General features: G+C 36.1%; 1 protein-coding gene across 2 annotated transcripts; it reads right to left on the reverse strand.

Moving 5' to 3' along the window:
* Positions 1 to 255: 255 nt before the first annotated feature.
* Positions 256 to 18,768, reverse strand: LOC135681493 (uncharacterized). Of its 2 annotated transcripts, XM_065195996.2 has the most exons (10): positions 18,644 to 18,768; positions 17,162 to 17,287; positions 16,465 to 16,595; positions 11,100 to 11,186; positions 9,865 to 9,992; positions 9,285 to 9,523; positions 8,561 to 8,649; positions 2,955 to 7,360; positions 1,582 to 1,681; positions 256 to 387 (listed from the first exon to the last, which is right to left on the reverse strand). In XM_065195996.2, exons 2-8 carry the CDS (start codon positions 17,273 to 17,275, stop codon positions 7,072 to 7,074), a joined length of 1,077 nt encoding a protein of 358 aa, XP_065052068.2. In that variant the 5' UTR covers positions 17,276 to 17,287; positions 18,644 to 18,768; the 3' UTR covers positions 256 to 387; positions 1,582 to 1,681; positions 2,955 to 7,071. The 2 variants fall into 2 exon arrangements, with proteins under 2 accessions (XP_065052068.2, XP_065052070.2); XM_065195998.2 differs by lacking the exons at positions 256 to 387; positions 1,582 to 1,681; positions 2,955 to 7,360 and adding an exon at positions 7,374 to 8,449 and having other exon boundaries at positions 18,644 to 18,765.
* Between the last annotated feature and the right edge of the window lie 16 nt (positions 18,769 to 18,784).

An 18,784-nucleotide genomic window follows, 5' to 3' on the forward strand; every position in this document is an offset into this window, starting at 1 on the left:
TGGCGGCCCAGGATATTATTGTACATATTCAAAGAGGTTCTTCAATCATCCTAGTTGTAAAGAATATCTTTGACAGATGTTAGAACCAAGTGAAATTAGGCTGCAAAATATGCTTCATTTCTAGAGAATGTTGTCTTTTTTCATTAACTGAAAATCCTGCTTTAGCAGAACATTTTGATGATAAGAAACCTGTTAAGATTTCAACAATTGTGTTGGTTTAAAACTCAAAGGAACATCAAAAAGAAAACAACATACTATGGCACTTTAAGAAGCTTCATTTTCATCAAAAATGTCACGACAGTGCATCTTAACAAAATGTCTTTATGATGGGGCTGTCAATGGTACTTCTTCAAGTTATTTTCTTCTAGATTTGTGGCTTTACTTGAACTGGAAAAAAGTTTTAAGAAATATTAAGACAATTAAGAAAACTTTCTAGTTTAATGGAAAGAGACTTACAAACATATTTCACTATTTAGAAAGGTGTCATGACAGGATAATATGAAAAAGGACCTAATTTTATATTTTTCATGCTTGGGCATATTTCAGAATAAATATTAACTTTGTCAAGTCAGAAGAAATAAAAGCCAGTAAATACACCTGTAGAAGAAAAAATAGAGGAAGCAATTTATCTTAAACTGTTCAACCACCATACATTATCAATAAAATGGTATGATAGGGGGTTTTTGATCTAGAAAATATTAAGCAATCCAATTTTTATTGGCTGAATTGAGAAACATTACTTATTTATTATATGTAAAATAGTATCAAATGAAAACGATGATTGGATGTGAACTTTTGAACAAACAACAATAACTGTTGTACATGGACCATTTGTCAGAATGGTCATAGTTCAAACAAATGTCTTACAAATGGAAAATTTTTTTTATCAACATGAGACAGACCTTTAATGCATTGAAGAAATTCGCATACATTTATGAAATAACCCTAACTACATTTAATAAACACACAGAAATTATCCTGGGGTTAACAAAGCCTGCTCTGTGCTAGTGGTCTTTTCCATCAAATGTTAATTAAAATTGCTTTTCTTCAACATAAAAATGCCAGTTACTGACAGCATAATTTCTGGTAGGCCTGGTTCACAACAGTAAGAATATATGATATTGTCAAGCCCTAAGTTGGCCATCCCCTGAATTTAAAAATTTTCAGAATCTCCTGCCCTCAAAATATGCCCCTATCCAAACATTTGAATTTCTGCAATAGGTGATTTTAATCAATTAAAGGTTACAAATTCAATTGAAGATTAAACGTCAGATAAACAAACAATTTTCACAATGTTTATGTTTTCATCAATGATGGTGTAATGTATTCTTCTCACTGACATACTCTTATCCCAAGCAGTTGAAATGCATCCTCTCCAGAAATATAATCAGAATTAAAGTGAAACAGTATCAATGGGCAAAACAAGAAAAAAAACTGAGAACCTACATTTGTTTAGAGATATGTCAAACAAGAAAAACAAGGAACGAGACACTTTTCTTGCAATGAACTTCAGACTAGCTGTGCTGAATTCAAAATTGTAAACTTTCAGAGCTTAATCTAAAAAGCGAGTTTCAAACTTACCTTCTTGAAACCAATATCAGGTGCATATTCTCTAAAGCACTGTCTGCAGAGGTTCAAACCATACTTTCTGATAAGACCATGTCTGTTGGAGCACACACGGCTAAAGAGAAAGACATGCAGTTTTTTATATTGCATTATTTATGCAATAGCTGTAATAAATTAACTTTTAACCAAAGAGGGCACTACTAAGACATTACTTTTTGGCATCGGCATCGTCTATTGTGACTAGTACTCTTTTTGCTGCGAAGATGACCTCCTCCCTTCTAAGAATCCCATGTTTTTGCTTAATAAATAGACAGCTGATTTCAAATTGCTGCCAAAATCAGACCATACTCTGTCAGATGTATTCGGAGTGCTGGTAACAGTCTATTTTTGCTTCCAGCTGCCTTTGATCTCATGAATTTGGTATATACTCCAGAGTTATGTTTAGAGAAATAAATATCCAAAAACAAATTTTTAGGTACTGAAATCAAGAAGAAAGGACACTTTAAAATTTGCCAATAACCAAATAAATTCCTTTCCAGAAACACACAATGATTCTTAAAAGAATTTAAGTAAAATGTTCAGACAATAATAACAAAGACCACTGAGCTAAACCATGCCTCTCTCAATTTTCTGTAGATTACAAATATAGTGGTTTTCTACTTTTTTAATTAAATGTGTTTCTTATAGATGTGGAAAATATAGATGTGAACTCCAAGTCAACATTTTTTAAACTAGTATTTGCTTTTCTATATTAAACAATTTTACCAATTGATATTCAAGATGCATGTATTATTTGTTGTTTAGGTAAATTTGTTGCCTATAATTGCTCCCAATAAATCATGCTATCAAAGTCAGGCACAAAATTTTTACCATATCTACTATGGTGGTGCTTCATAGTTTTACTTTATAACTGTATTTGTACTTAAGTTGTATATGTTTGTTTTACTGTAGTAAAGGAACTAATATACTTCGAATAGTGGACTGAAACTGAGCTGAAACTGAACTTCTTATGTTATCTAGTATGCTGTGTTAAATTACTGTTGAATGAATTCTGGTTTAAGTTTATTTAAACCCCGTTATAAAACTTGAAAATATATTTGTAGCGCTATGACTCTTAATTTTCTGACAAACTTTGTCACTTAAAGTTTCCATTTGATTTCTAAACGATCCCACCATGATGTTCTACAAGGAAAAAATAAACAGAGAGACAAAATATATAATTGTTCATGCGTCTGTTCGTATTTTCATGCCTTCCATAGCTCGCTCTCCGTTTGACTAGGCCCTCTAACCGATGTTTAAAAAACAAATTTTGAGGGAAGATCTACTGACAAGAGCTGCAAAATATGATAAATCAACTATGGAACTTGGTAAAGGTTACAATATATTACCATTTTCTAGATCCTGGTCCATAATTTTTGGGGTGACTATTCCACACAGCTGAGTGCACCATCTTGGAAACTGTTCTATGATCGAAAGGACTACACAACGTGCATTCTCCGCATGAATGCCGGGAAGTCGCGTACAATGGCCGAAAATGGGGTCTAGAACCGATTATGTCATAACTAGGAGGTGGCGAATATTCACAGATTTGAAATTTCGGAAAATTGATGATTTGCTTTGCAAAAGAAATTCAAAGAAGAACACTGGACCAAAAGCCAAACAACTAACTATCTTAAACCGTTAAAAACGGACTTCTGATAAGAAAACTTCTGGGACGAAACTAGTTTGGTCTTTGTAACACTCTTCAAGATCTTTTTAATGTTTACGTATCTCCTTCACGGAAAAAAATGAAGTCAAGATTATTTTTGCAAGAAACTTGCTTTAGAGCTTCTCTTAATAAAAGTTTAGATTAGACTAAGTTCCGGTCAAACAGCTTTCATATAGCCTGTACAATTATTTGTTCTTTGCATAGCTTTTGATAATAACTTCACTAGCATGATAATTCTTATATGCCGCATATATCGGAGTTCATTAGAAAACAGAGTTGCTACTCCCTCTACTCCTTTCTTTGATAAAATTGAAAAGCCAAACACCTAACAAATAATGATTTTTCCATTCCCCTTTGAAGTAAAACTTCTTTAATCCCCGGGGGACTCACATCATGGCCTAATAGGGGGTCCAATCAGGGTCAAAGAGAGCTAAAGCTAAAATATTAAAAAATTACCCTCAAATGGTAGCACAAGGATGGAAATTATTTCCTTGGTAGCATCCATTTCTTTTTGCGCGCCTGGTCCTTTTTTCACAAATTTATTCGCCATTGATTTCTGTTGATTCAGGAAAGATAGAATCTTGTTCATTGTCTATAATGCATTGCAAGCTTAACTAAGTCGTCGTGTTGTTATCGAAACTGGACCATTTGGTAGCCATTTGGTAAGACCTTCAAATCGACTGGACCCCATTTGTCAGACCTTAATGGGAGCATCCCCTTGGGCTTTAATCCCATCTTTTTTGTGAATTGAGCATCTTTTCTATCTTCACTTAGCTCCCTTGTATTTATTGATCCTTGGGACGTCGTAAAAACGAACTCGAAAATTCAAAACAAAAAGAATCTACCGAGAAGCTATTTTGTCTTGCAAAAGCTTGCATGGTCGTCTTTTGTCTTTTGTCGTCCGGCCCTTTTTTGTCTGGAACCCTGATAGTCCCTGATGTGTCGAAGCAGAGGAGGAATAAGTAGTTGTAGATTGATTATTGAAGAAGATCATTGAAAAATAAGAAATTTGTCAGAAGCTGATTGCAGGAAACCAAGACAGAAAAAAAGAAAACGATAGAGACCGTAATATTAAGAGTATAACAGTGGACAAAATAAAATTTCCATGTTAGCGCCAGGTGCTTGAGGCGTTTCTGCGATGTTAATCACAAGTTTATACAATACTTTGTTCTGTTAGTAGATTATTAACATACAAGTGTCAAACAAAGTTTGTTTTGAAAAGTTTTTTAATCCCCTTAGCTGTCTGCCTCAACTATTTTTTTCATAGAAATTCAATAGATTTGGCAAAGACTTGAAATTTAAAGCAAACCTGAATTTTTAACCATGTGTCAAATATAATTTTTTTCTTGTAAAATTTTATATCTTTTATTGTAACTTTTTAAATTCTATTCTTGTAATTTTTAACTTTTATCATGTAAAGTACAGGTCTTTGATTGATATCGGTTACATAAATTACTAAACAAATTAACCTGTGTTAATATGCAAGGTTATTGACATTATTGTAGACCTGAGAAAATTTTCATATTTCAGAGTTGCTGATAAAAGTGCTAGTAGTTTAAGTCTCAGATCCATTGATTTTACGGTAGGATTAAAATTTAGGCAAACAAGTTAAAGTAAAAATTATTTTGTTTTCCTGAAGGTGAAAGTTGAGGGCGGCCAGGGAAGGTAAAAGATTGATACAACTCGAAAACTAAACGAAATTCTTCTTTAATCACAATTTTCTTGTTTAACGGATGCCAGGAAAAACTGGTAATTTATTCAAGAAAATAATAGGTACGACACCCCTGATATTCTTGTGTTCTTCATAAACTTTGCCTTGATTTAGTAAAGAGCATTTTTTGGTATTCGGTAGTAACGAAGTGATGTAGAAAAGTTGCCTGCTTTATCTTCTTATCTTCTTTCATATGTATGCAATCCCAACTAATATGTATTCAATTACAAACTTAGTAAAATATTATATCCAGTTTCAAATTTACAAAATTATTTCTTCATTACACCATGCGGATATGTCATGAATTATTCGTAAGACACTAACTGTGAGCATGAAGCTCACAAAACCAACCTAACTTAATAAAACAGGATCAATATGTATAATTCTTAACAACAAAATTATAATTTCACTATTATTTGCAACTTCGTCGGTTATTATTATCTAAAAAATTATATAACATTTCAAACAAAACACTCCCGATAATTATCTGAAAACTAACAATGCATAAGTACGTCTAACAGCGAATACAAATTGTAGTAGACTGCTAGCATTGTCAACGTTATTCGAAAAAAAATTCAGTTCATAAAATAGTCACCTGCACGAAGGCCGGGTACAGGTTTTCCACCCCAGGGGGGCATGGAAGGGGGCTCGGGGGTTCGGCTTTTCTTGTTATAAATAAGAGATTGTGGAAAGCTCAGCATCCCCTTGATGAGCTAGCGCGCTTGGTAGGACAAATTCAATGTTGGCAATCATTTACTATTCTAAGTATGGTTATGGGTGTGGTTATAGGTGTGGCTTCCAAAGCCCCCTTTTACCTATTTTTAGGAGGGCACTCTTGCTGACCCACTGTCAAAATTATCACTAAATGTTGTGAGAGCTAATTAGGTGAAAAATCATCAGCAATTTTTGGGCACTAAACCTGAAAAATTGGAATTTGTTTTTAAGCCCAGATTTTTAAGACCAACTGAAGATTTACTGAACAACTCATAGCGATTTAGGGGTGTCACAGCACCCCTACACCACCTCCGCTAGACTGAATTGTTCAAAATACTGTAAAGCACAGCTTTTTTGAAACTAAGTGCTTGTCAAAACAATTGCGAGCTTGTCAAAACTTTAGTTTCTAAGAGGGACAAGTTAAACACGATCCCATCTCCTAAATACCTAAATACACGTACTACAAAGTTCCCTTATTAAATAAACTCCCATTTAATGGCCATAGACATATATTGTCTGCAAGGCTTATATTTTCCAACATACACTAATAATATTGTACTTGTACTTATGATATTGTACATACTTGTACTAATGATATTGTACATGTACTTATGATATTGTCCAACATACGGTTCCATCATATACAAAAGTCCCGCTTGCAAAGTTTGTGAGTTATAATATAATCTTACTCCCCACGCTTGAAAAATGGAATATGTAAGATGACTATTACATAAGCTTGATGTTAAAAATTCTTAACTAGGCTTGGGCATAAACACTACTAAGTTAGAAAAGTAGGTTACTCAATACAAGCAAGCCCATGGATAGATATTGTTTTGGCCGGCAAAATATCCAGATTAAATACAATTTCTATAGTGAAAAAAGTAAGGTTTAACAAGGAGGCTTATTGTTGAGTTCAAACGATAGAGGAGGCTAAGTGGCAGCAATAATCGTAATTAAGTCTGCTCATCGAGGTTAAAAACCCACTATATTCCCCTCTCTTCCTGGTTAGTACTTTCGCTACCATTCTATCTAATATAGCACTTTATTCCCCTCTCTTCCTGGTTAGTACTTTCGCTACCGTTCTATCTAATATAGCACATTTTTTGGCACTTCCTAAATAGCAAATACCTTTATGTTTAGTCAATAGTACTCTTCCCGTCTTAGTCTTAGTTAACATTTCCTGATATCATATTTTGGGTAAGGGAACTAACAAATGGGAAATGTTTTCTCCCTGCTTATTTTAGTTCATTCCGTCTCCACCAAAATATGCAAACTATTTCTAAATTCTAAAAAGCAATTCATTCATAGAAGCTCAGAATTTCGAAGGTGATAAAATTCTAAAAACGTTGATGAAACAAACCCTGTATTCAAACTAGGCACGAGTTCGATCGTCGATCGTAACAGAAACAGAGTCGTGAGTTCCTTTTTCATTGCTGACTTCATTTCCTTTTTCTGCAACATCCGAAGCATTGGTTGGCAAAAATAAATTGCTGATTGAGCGCAGAACTGATCTTTTTTCCAAGTATTTAGCGTAAGAATACAGAGCTCCTCCAAAGGTGTTCAGACCTACGCCCATAATCGTAAAGAATGAAACAGGCACGCCTCCAAAGGTGAAGAATCCAATCAGAGTTGTCAAGACGCTCTTTACAACGCCAACCAAACTGAAAACAACAAAGAATAATCGGTAAGAATAACAAAAATAGTATTTATCGAAATAATTTAAGGCTTAAATTTCCCAAAAAAGGGTTTCTCCCGCTATCAATTTTTCACAATGACATCCAAGTGTTGTTAACGACCTAGGAAAGCACCCCTACTATCCGTAAGAAATCAAAAATATTTTCTATCTTACGTCAGATTCTCGCATCGTTACATCTTAAGCCTGTCGAGCTACAGTCTTAGATAAAATTGTTGAAACACAATCCAGTTAGTGCAATTTGCTATTTTACGTTGCCCCAGTAAATTCGAATCCTTCTTTCCTCACCGAATCAATATTGGATTAGTAGTTCTATCATCTGTGCTTCAAAAACATGCATTCAATATTAAATCGGGAAACGGGGAAAAGTAATTTTTGAAATGAAAGAGAAAACATTAACTTCTCATGAAAAGTTTCAACTTTTTTGTCCTTGATTATAGGCTTTTTGGAAAGAAGACTTTTAATTTTTCAATATCAGAGAAAGCAAAAAGGCTGACAACATCTCATACTGTCTTGCTGTAAAGTTCTCAACTTTTAAAATGGCTAAAAACTTCCCACAGCAAGGCTTAGGGTCAAATTAAAGTCAATTCAGAAAAGGCATTTTCTATGAAAGGCATTTTATTTTAAAGACATAGCTTCATAGGTGTGAAAAATGTAAATAAAAAAATGATTACATTAGAAAAACCTTCGATTTTAGAAGATTTTAGCCCAGGTTCCCCTACAAGTAAATGAGGTTGGCGAAGCAATTGTGTTAGCTTAAATAATTGATATTCTAATGAGCAAATGTGTTAAATCATGACTTGGTTTACTGACAAAGATCTTCCAGGACACCATAATTTAATCAATTAAAAATTTTGGTCTTTGGGTTTTCAGAAAATCATGGTATTCAAGCTTCAAGTTTCTGTTGCTGCTGTACAAAAGCATGTGTATTTTCTCTATGAAGCTGGGCAGGAAGATGATAAGTAGATGTCTCTTCTCTACTTATCTTTCTTTTTTGCGTCCGTAGTCTGTAGGAAGGTTACTTTACAAGCAACCAATCGCACAGCACCATGAGGCCCTTTAAATGAGGTTGATATGTTATTAGAAATTCATATGAAAATATTATGCTACTGAGGCTAGAAGCTCTTGCCCTGCCCTTGTATCCCTGAGTAATCATGAAAGAAATTACCTTGTAGTTAAGGCAGAATTCATCGTTGCACACAAAAATAGGGAGTAGTTGAGGACACAGCCAAAAGAGACATCAATTAGAAAAGCAGCCTGAAAGTAAAAATGGACTTTACACTCAAGAAATGTTATCACATGTAAATATATATTGTCACTGTTTTCAGGCATTACCTGTTTGTAAACATTACTTGCCTGCTCAGACAGCTAGTAATGTTCTATGTTCTATGGCTATCACCTGATGCATTATCATTTAATTTTATACTTTCTTCTGACTGATTTAAAATCTGTTTGGAATGGAAAGTGATCAATCACATGAAAGAAGCAAGCATTCACTGTATAATCTGCAAGTTTTCTTTGTCTGAGAGCTGTTCCTTCTATGGCTACAGCATCATTTTTGTCTTGTTAAATTGATTTATACCTTGATAAAGTGATCCCAAAGCTCTCAGTTTTCTAGCTAATAGTTCTTATTCACCAAACAGCCATTGAAGTCTGAAGTTAGATTTAGAAACATGGGTTTTTCTGGGTGATATCAGTTTGTATTCACATACAGGTTGACATATATCCTTGGTTCAGTCATCATGAAAAACTTGAGAGGAGACCACAGAATTTACAGTAAATTATTGTCAGGTTTATTCCTTGATATATTATACCTGATGATGTATGATGAGCATGACGTAACTGGGTAGAGAGTTAGATATTTTAATAATAGCCCTCCAAATGATACTCACAACAAACTGAGAATCCTTGTTTCCAGAAAAATGAATTGCCCTGACTATGTTCCCACTTAAAACTGCATATGCGAGCATGAATGGTATACAGTTGATGCTGTTCAAATGCAAAACTGAAAGAGCTGAAACTCCAGACTCTATACCAGTTTTTTGTACATATGTTAGGTATATTGATTGTGCTACTACACTTGAAACTGCACAGATGTATGCATAAAAATCAAATTTGACATCCCCAAAACCTGCAATACAAAAATGTTATGGTGAGAAGAAGAGGTGATCTAAGCAAATAGCAAAAAGAAGCCTAAAAATATCCTTTTTAAGGGAGAAATATGAACAAAAAAGTGATCTGCTAGCCTTGCAGATGTACTGATATTTACGTCTGCAAACCTCTTTTATAAAATACTTGATTAGTGCCTTTCATGTTGATTTTACATGGCAACTTATCCTGAATTTCAATTTAATAGAGAGGTAACCGAATGTTTTATCAAGGAAATGCAATCACATCAAAATTGGAAGGAAATTACCAGATTACTAAAAACATTGCCAGGCTATTCCATCGATAATCATGCTAGTATTGTACCTGTTAAAACACATCCAGTAACTATGAAAAGTACAGAAATCACAATTTGCCAAGAGGGTGTCTTTTTTAAAACAAAATGGGCCATCATCAGATTTGCTAGTGGCAGCATTCTTCTAAGGACATTGTATCTGGTGAGATAATTGAAATTATGTCAAAACCAGCCACAAACTTGTTTCCAATTACAAATGAAATTACCCAGTATCATTCTAAGAACAACATATAGCAATAACGTTCTGGGTTGATGTCATCAATTTTGCAACTCATAATCTACAGATCTTTCTCAAAAATTGACTTTACATTTGAAACCATCATCTTGAAAATAGGTTATTTAGAAAACTTCATGTTGTTTGAACTGTTCAGTCATGAGTTACTTCAATTTTAATATTTAGATATTTTTCTAGATCTGATCGGAATTTGTTGCTGTAGTGAAATGTTTTCACTACAGCAATAAATTCCATTGATATCTATAAGAAAAACTAAATATTGAAAATGAGGTAATTCAGTGCCTGATGGCCCAAACAACATAAAATGTTCAGCACGGACTAATTTCAACTTAAAGATTCCATATCTATGATCCATTTTTGGCAAATTCTAAGCTAGGGGGTAACAGGTCCCAGGAGGTTAAGATAAAAAATATACTAAATTCAACTTTTGCACACTGGATGACACCGGGTATACAATAAAGTCAAAACAGTATCCTTTACTGTAAATTTGACATAGCACCCAACAGACCTGGCTTTATGAGAAACAAGTGTTACAAAGTGCTTTGTAACAAGATGGTGCAAAATTTCAGTCTAAGAGCTAGATGTGCAAAGGTCCATTCATAATAGTTTCATAATAGAGCTAATGGGCCACCAGAGAATTTAGTGATGATGCAGATAATGTTGAAATACAGATGCTGCAAGTCGAATACTTCTAATTTACAGTTTCCAATCCAAACTGACAAATGTGTAAATATCAGCTTAAGGTTGAGAGAATGTTTCAAAGATGAAATTGTTTAATAAGATACTTAAGCTAAACAGGAAACAGAGATTTGTTTTCATAAAATGAAAAATTGTAGGGAAATATGACAAGCTGAAACTCCCAATGTATTTGAACAGCAAATAATAGCAAAGTATCAGTCCAGGAAATGTAAAGTGTTCTGTTGTAAAAGCTATTGATGCTATATCATCATAAATGAAGTTATAATCATTGTCTATTGCTACAATTGCTACAATACAAAAATGAAAACTCACACTGGAATTGACAGATTTCCGAGAGCTGCTAAGGCAAGTGTTGTGTGGGCAGCAAAGCAAATGCTTGGCACAAAAAAGCTTTTGCCCCTGAAAAAATTGAAAATGGAAACTAACTATCTCCATATAACATAATAAGGTTTGTTTTAAGAATATATAGAGAGTTAACAACATATTCTAGTTTAACATTTGTTTTCCTCATTTTTATGCTTCATACTTAGAAGACAGCCTGATAAAAAGCCTGAGATTTTTTCAAACTCATTTTATACTTATGTGCTATAAATATTTTGTACTTAAGTGAATAATGGTGTAATGTTCTAAACGAGGCTGTTTAATTATGAGGTTATTATGATGTAACACCGAAGTGACAGAAGCACGTTTTATATGAGTGTTACTCTCTGTATAATTGAGGACTCTTCATATGGCGACGAGAATGGAAAGTGTTTATAAACATCAAGCACAAGTCGGCTCTTCTGCAGTGACAGAGTCATGAATGCAGCAAGCAGGAAAGTGACTTAATTTTGCTTTTCATTTTGAGTTAGGCCTGACGTCTGCCCGCACGAGGCTTATTCCGCATAGACAAGGTGTATTTTGCGGACCACGGCACTAGTGCCTACAAAGTTTTTGGTATATTCTACGGACCACACCCAAACGCCGTAATATACCACTATTCTGTTTTTTTTATTTGTTATAAATTTTTTTTTTCATAAAAAAAAAATTTCTTACAAGCATGGCCTCTGCACTAGTGGGTCTTAAAGCGTGCGTAACGGAGTTTAATCCAGATGTGCAACAAGATGCTGGTAGCAATCAAGAACGCCGATGGAAACTCTGGTTAGAAAACCTAGAACTGGTGATGGATTTTGAGGGCATCACTGACGCTGCAGAGGGGCCTTCAAAGAGAAGGGCTGCATTGCTTGCTGTTGGTGGCTCTGAATTACGGGAGCTTTTTGCAACATTGACAGTTGCGGATGCAAAATATTCAACCGCCACAGCTGCTCTCACTGCACATTTCACTGCAAAAAAAAATTTAGCTGCCGAGCGCTACAAATTTTTCTGCACCAAGCCCACCTCCCCAGAGGAATCTCATGATCACTGGGCGACTCGCTTAAGGATCAAAGGTGCTGATTGTGAATTTAATGAGATGGATTTAAATTCTGCAATCACACTGGTGATGACACTGCACACTCACTCCGAAAAATTACAAAGGGAGATAATTGCTCAAGATATGGACTTAAAGAAGGTCCTAGCTACTGCTCGCTCTATTGAGCTTACCAATAGAGAAATTGCCTTCATGAAGCAACACAATATGGAGGCTACAGCCACACCAACACCTGTCTATGCTGTACAAGGAAAGCACCCTAAGGCAGAACATCTATACAAGTCTAAAGGGAAAACCATTGAGATCTGCCGCTATTGTGGAGAGCGAACACCACACAAAGGGAAATGCAAGGCCATGGGTACAACCTGTAAGAGCTGCAATAAAAAAAATCATTTTGCTAGTGTTTGTGAGTCAAGAAAATCAACAAAGCCAGTCAAAACGGTTGACACAGAAGAAAAATTTGATGAAAATCCAGAGCAAGACAGTTATATCTACAACAATTTTGTGGAAGGACCAACTGTTCTCAAGCTGGATGCAGTCACTACACCAGTTCATGCTATCCAGAGCAAGAAACGATATCCGGATACCATGGTGCAGGTGAAGTTTGATGGGGGCACAAAATTGAGAATGCAAATTGATACAGGTGCAGATGCAAATATCATTGATGAAAGCCTCTACCACCAGCTGCACCCTAAACCAAAACTTAGAAGAACACAAGTCAAGCTCAAGCCGTACAACTCTCCACCCATTCCGGTAAAAGGATCCTTCCAGACACAGCTAACAGCCAATGGAAAGCAGGCCATTGCAACCGTGTATGTTGTTCCAGGATCAGGACAAAAACCTCTCATTGGAAAGTACACTGCTTTTGATCTGAGTCTGCTTAGCATCACTGTGAAAGAGTTAACCGCAGACATGCAAGACATGCACCATGTGCTGCAGGAAAGAAAACAGGGAAACAAGAGTGCCAAGGCCACCACTCACGTCACTCAACACATGTCATATTCAGCTATGGCAGAGCATCTCACCTCTAAAAAGTCTTCCGAACAGCGGCTGGACAATATCTACAAACATAAGCAAGATGCAACAGACAGAGTTAAGGCCATCGTTGATCAGTACCCTGGGGTGTTTGAAGGTATTGGCAAACATCGATACAGAGTTGTGAAGTTGTCCGTGGACAAGTCAGTACCTCCAAAAATTCAACCACAGCGCCGAATACCCTTTGCAAAGAGGGAGCAATTTGAAGCCATTCTCAAAGAATTGGAAGATGCAGACATCATCGAGCCAGTGTATGGACCAACAGAGTGGGTTTCAAATGTCGTGTTGACACCAAAAGCTGATCCATCCCAGTTGCGAATGAGCCTTGATATGACCACAGCTAACACTGCCATCCGGCGCACACGTCATGTCATCCCCACATTGGAAGAACTGCGATACAAATTAAATGGAGCCAAGCATTTCACAAAACTAGACATGCGTCAAGGCTACATGCAGTTCGAGCTGAGCCCAGAAAGCAGATACATGACAACGTTCTACACCCATCAAGGCCTGAGGCGTTTCAAAAGGTTAAATTTTGGCACCAATTCAGCTGCTGAGATTTTCAATGAGGAAATTCGTCAAACGCTGGTGGATATTGAACATGTTGAAAACATCTATGATGACATTATCGTGTTTGGAAAATCTCAGAAAGAACATGATCGAGCACTTATGCAAGTATTACAGCGCCTTGATGACTGCGGTCTAACTCTTGGCATGTCAAAGTGCAGTTTTAATCAACCAGAAATCAAGTTTTTTGGCATGACTTTCTCATCAGCAGGAATGTCACCATCACCTGACAAAGTACAGGCTCTACATGATGCCCAACCACCCGCATCTGCAGCTGAAGTTCGATCCTTCTTGGGAATGGCTAATTTCAGTGCTCATTTTATTCGCAACTACTCTGCTCTTACAACCCCGTTGCGGTTGCTCACTAGAAAGAATGTTACTTTCAACTGGACCAATGATTGTCAAAAAGCTTTTCAGTCAATTAAAGAGGCCCTCTCACAAGACACCACAATGGCATACTTTGACCCAACACGAGAAACAAAGCTCATTGTAGATGGCTCCAAATATGGCCTTTCTAGCATCTTGACACAACTTGAGCCCCAAACACAACAATACAAAGTAATCAGATACGACAGCAGAGCGACAACAGACACTGAGAGTCGCTACTCACAAATTGAACTTGAGAGTGCTGCACTAGCATTCGCCATGCAGAGAAACCATATCTATCTACATGGCCTTCAAAATTTCATTGCAAGCACAGATCACAAGCCTTTGTTACCCTTGTACAACCAGTACAAGGCAGAACTTCCGGCACGAATCCTGCGGGACAAGTTGAAGCTGCAAGATTATAGCTACACACTAATTCACGAGCCGGGGAAGACAAATCCAGCTGATTACCTTTCCCGGCATCCAGTTGTCTTAGCTGATGTGTGTACCGTAACAAAGAAATCCATAGAAGAGGATATGCTATACATTGATGCAGTTGTCCGAGCCAACCTTCCCAAAGCTGTAACAAAAGAACACATGTTGAAAGCTACACTAGAGGATGAAACATTGACAGTTCTCAAAGAAATGATCTCACAGGGATACATCAGCAAAGAACAGAAAAGGAAATTGGCTTCATATACACATATATTTCCAGAGCTATCAGTAGTGGATGGCCTAGTGCTCAGAGGTTGCAGAATTGTTGTTCCTGCCAGCCTTTGGCAGTCTGTGACCACCCTTGCTCATGAGGGACATCAAGGGGTTGTGAGAACAAAGCAATACTTACGCATGCATTTGTGGTTTCCGGGATTAGATAAGAGGGTTGAAACAGAAATTGCACAATGCATGGCATGCCAGGCAAATACAGATATTCATCAGCAAGAGCCACTCAAGCCAACAGAACTACCCACAGAACCATGGTCTAAACTTGCAACAGACCTATATGGTCCATTAGACACTGGTGAATACCTGCTGGTTGTACAATGCCTGTACTCCAGATTTCCTATGGTCGAAATCGTGCGTTCAACTTCTGGTACAGCAGTCATACCAGCAATGGACAAAATTCTCTCAACATTAGGAATCCCAGATGAAATAGCAAGTGACAATGGGCCACCATATAGCAGTGAGGAATTCAAATGGTATGCAAGATACATGGGTTTTGAGCACAAAAAGAAAATACCATATGCACCATGGGCGAATGGCATGGCCGAAAATTTTATGAAAAACCTAGGAAAAATCATTCGCTCCTCCACAGAAGAGCGTCTAAACTGGAGACAGGAATTACAGAAATACCTGAGGGCCTACAGAGCTACTCCACACACAATGACAAAGCATTCTCCAGCCAGTCTCCTTTTCAATGGACGAAGGTATAAGACGCGTCTTCCAACACCTACCAGTAAGAAAATATTGCTTTATGACAGAGAGGTGCGTACAAAGGATGCTAGGAGCAAAGAAACAATGAAGCAGAACGCAGACAGCAAGAGTTATGTAAAAGAACTAGATATTAAAGTAGGGGACACAGTTCTGTGTCGACAAGCGAAGCTCAACAAGAAAACCACACCTTTCAACAACGAGCCGATGATTGTTGTGAAGAGGAAAGGCAGTTTAGTTACAGCCAGAAATGCCACAAGAACCATCACAAGACATATTACATTTTTCAAGAAGCTCCAAAGGCTGGATGAGAACAAGTCAAGGTGCGAAGGAGATTATACCACACAGCCACTTTCACCTGACACTGATGAAAGAGAAGAAAATGTCATTCCACCAAATGAAGTGCCAATAGAGAGACCGGTGAGAATAAGACAACCTCCTGCTAGATACAGAGATGAAAACTTTCAGACTGAGTTTTAATCCAACAATACAACAGACACAATAGAACCATGTTATGTTATGCTATACTTTATCAATTATGTTATGTTATGTTTTGTTTTGTAATTAGGGGAGGAATGTAATGTTCTAAACGAGGCTGTTTAATTATGAGGTTATTATGATGTAACACCGAAGTGACAGAAGCACGTTTTATATGAGTGTTACTCTCTGTATAATTGAGGACTCTTCAAATGGCTTTGACAGGTGATGGTGTGCACAAATATAAATCTTTACTTACTAATTTATACAATTAATGCTTCAAAAATAAAGCATTTAAAGCTTCAGAAAAAGACAGTTCTATTTCAAAAAGGCAGTTCTATTCCAAAAATCCTTATTCAAATAGTGTTTTGCTAAAAAGACAATTATAAAACCCACCTCTCTATGCTCCAAGCGGGTATATCACAGAAGTTGCACAATCGACATATTTCCAGCACTGTTGATGTTATCACTAATTGGGCCAGCATTAACACATCAACATATTTATAACCAAATGATGATAGAACATACTGCATAGAAAAAAACAATTTATTTCCATTACTTTTTGCATAACTACATGATAGAAATGGGAATTTTTAATACCATCCATACTGGTTTAAAATAAAATAGTCACTTTTTTCAACTCCTAAAGGGTTCCTGATTGAACTGCCAAAATGGTTGTTGAACCTATTTGGGGAGCTGGCTTATAGGTTACTTTATGTTAAATAATTCATCTAACAAGATAGAAGACAGTTTTTGTTTTGATTGTGAATGTTCAGAGAAAACTCAGCTGAGGCCTGTACACATCTGGCAATACCCCCATAATGCTGGCAAATATTAAAATTGTATTCCATGAAAAAATTGGAATTTTGAATTACATAATTATATGGTTATTTTTTCCAGTGTGAAACAGTCTAATTAAAGTGATCCCCTGTCATAGACCCAACAAATGGAGGGGGAGGTAATTCCTTTGTAGAATTTTCTATACAATATGGCCTATGCATTATGAAAAACATCTTCATACTCTTCATAAACAAATCTATTTATACAAAATGTTATTCATAAATAAAATGGGTACACAAAAGCAAGTTAAAACCTTGTTAATAAATGACATCGATCCAGAGGTGAATCCATAAAATATGGCAGCCATTAGTCCAGGTGCAAAAGTGATCAACACTGATGCACAGTTGTGTAACTTTGAAAAAGCCATTTTGAGCTTAATCTGATAAGAATAAGTATATCAATATTATAAAAGGAACTACCATGATGTTGTTTGATAAGTTTCAGAAAGATGTAGAGCTGATCTAGTAATTACTTATAAAGCAGTAATATATTTGCAGTGACTCTACTTAGGCCTGTTTACATTAATTTTTTCTTCTCATTCATTCCGTCACATTCCCTCACATTCTCACATCACAGCACAGGCATCCTCTATGTCACTCTCATATCACACATTTGCTAATCCGTATTGTTTACTTAATCTCTGCCACGATATTCAATTTACTCATCACCTTTACTCGCCCTTCCTATCTTTTGTTTTTCTCACATCATTCAAGTGTTAATTTTAGATATTCATTTCTGTAAATAAGTATGTTAACTTGTAAGTAAGTTCAGTTCAGAGTTCAGTTAGAAGCAAGACACGCAGTAGTCATATCGTTATTTCCTGGCTTCGTGTTCTCTGCATGTAAAATAATGGTTGGACACAACAATGGTTGGAAAGGAAACATAATTGATAGATGGTTTTATTAGTGAACGAACGGCATCAAATAATCACACACAACACTGCCTAATTCTTGTTATGCTAAATACTATCCAACATTTACCTCAAATAAATCCTTTTCTCAGCATTAAAAAGTTAATTACAATTTAATACTTAACTATATAATAGCAGTGAAAATATTTGATTGTAATACCATGATAGAAAAATCCTGTCTAATGACATAGTCAAAACTTTATTATTTATCATTTTTAATTCTGCTGGTAGGGTTGCATTTCAAAGTTTGATAACTTCAGCGGTTTCGTGGCATAAAATGCATATAAAAATAAGTAAGCTGTCTGAGGCAAATATAACAATAAAATAGATTATATGAGAGCTTAGATATCTAACTTTGAAACCTGCGGGTTCTGAACAAACCTTGCTATAAAATTCTGCTTTAGTGCCACATCGCCACTAAACGACATGAGTCTCAGAAATTCCATTCTATATACCGCCCTTTGTTTTAAAATCGTTCCATAGCAACTGAATAATTTATAATTTTTGACTTAGAAATTTATTGTCTTCTTGACTGATTGCCTCGTAATGCAGCCAGGCATAAAAGGGGATTTCTTCAAATTCTATTTATTATTTGTCAATTTTTACTCTTCTTAGATTTTCAAATTTACAGTTGTCTGGTGCAAACAAATTTAGGGATTAGCTGCAAAGTAAAAAACCAACAAACAAACTAAGGAATTTTTAAACTCACACCGTCCGGCGTACCGGGTTGGGTTCCTACAAAGAGAGACTGTTAACATTTCCAACAGCAGTAGTACTTGTAGAACTTAAATCTAATACTTGAAATGGAAATATGAGAATACTCACGTTTTAGTGCTTAAATTGTTTTATTGTGCGTTGGCATGACGTGCGGAGGGCACTGTGGCAATTTGTACGAAGGCAACGAAAAAGAGGCTGGTTTAAGGCTGGGTTGTTGCGTTGCGCAGTGAGAGAGAGGCCATCCAACTG

The sequence above is a fragment of the Rhopilema esculentum genome, chromosome 12 (assembly GCF_057945365.1).
Source record: "Rhopilema esculentum isolate cy_ngs chromosome 12, ASM5794536v1, whole genome shotgun sequence".
NCBI lineage: Eukaryota > Metazoa > Cnidaria > Scyphozoa > Rhizostomeae > Rhizostomatidae > Rhopilema > Rhopilema esculentum.

Coding starts and splice junctions, on each gene's coding strand:
- LOC135681493 (XM_065195996.2), bottom strand. CDS start 17,275: ATGGCTTTTTCAAAGTTACACAACTGTGCATCAGTGTTGATCACTTTT. Junction 9,524..9,864: donor TACTGGATGTGTTTTAACAG/GTACAATACTAG, acceptor TTTGTATTGCAG/GTTTTGGGGATGTCAAATTT. Junction 8,650..9,284: donor ACAAGGATTCTCAGTTTGTT/GTGAGTATCATT, acceptor TTTTACTTTCAG/GCTGCTTTTCTAATTGATGT.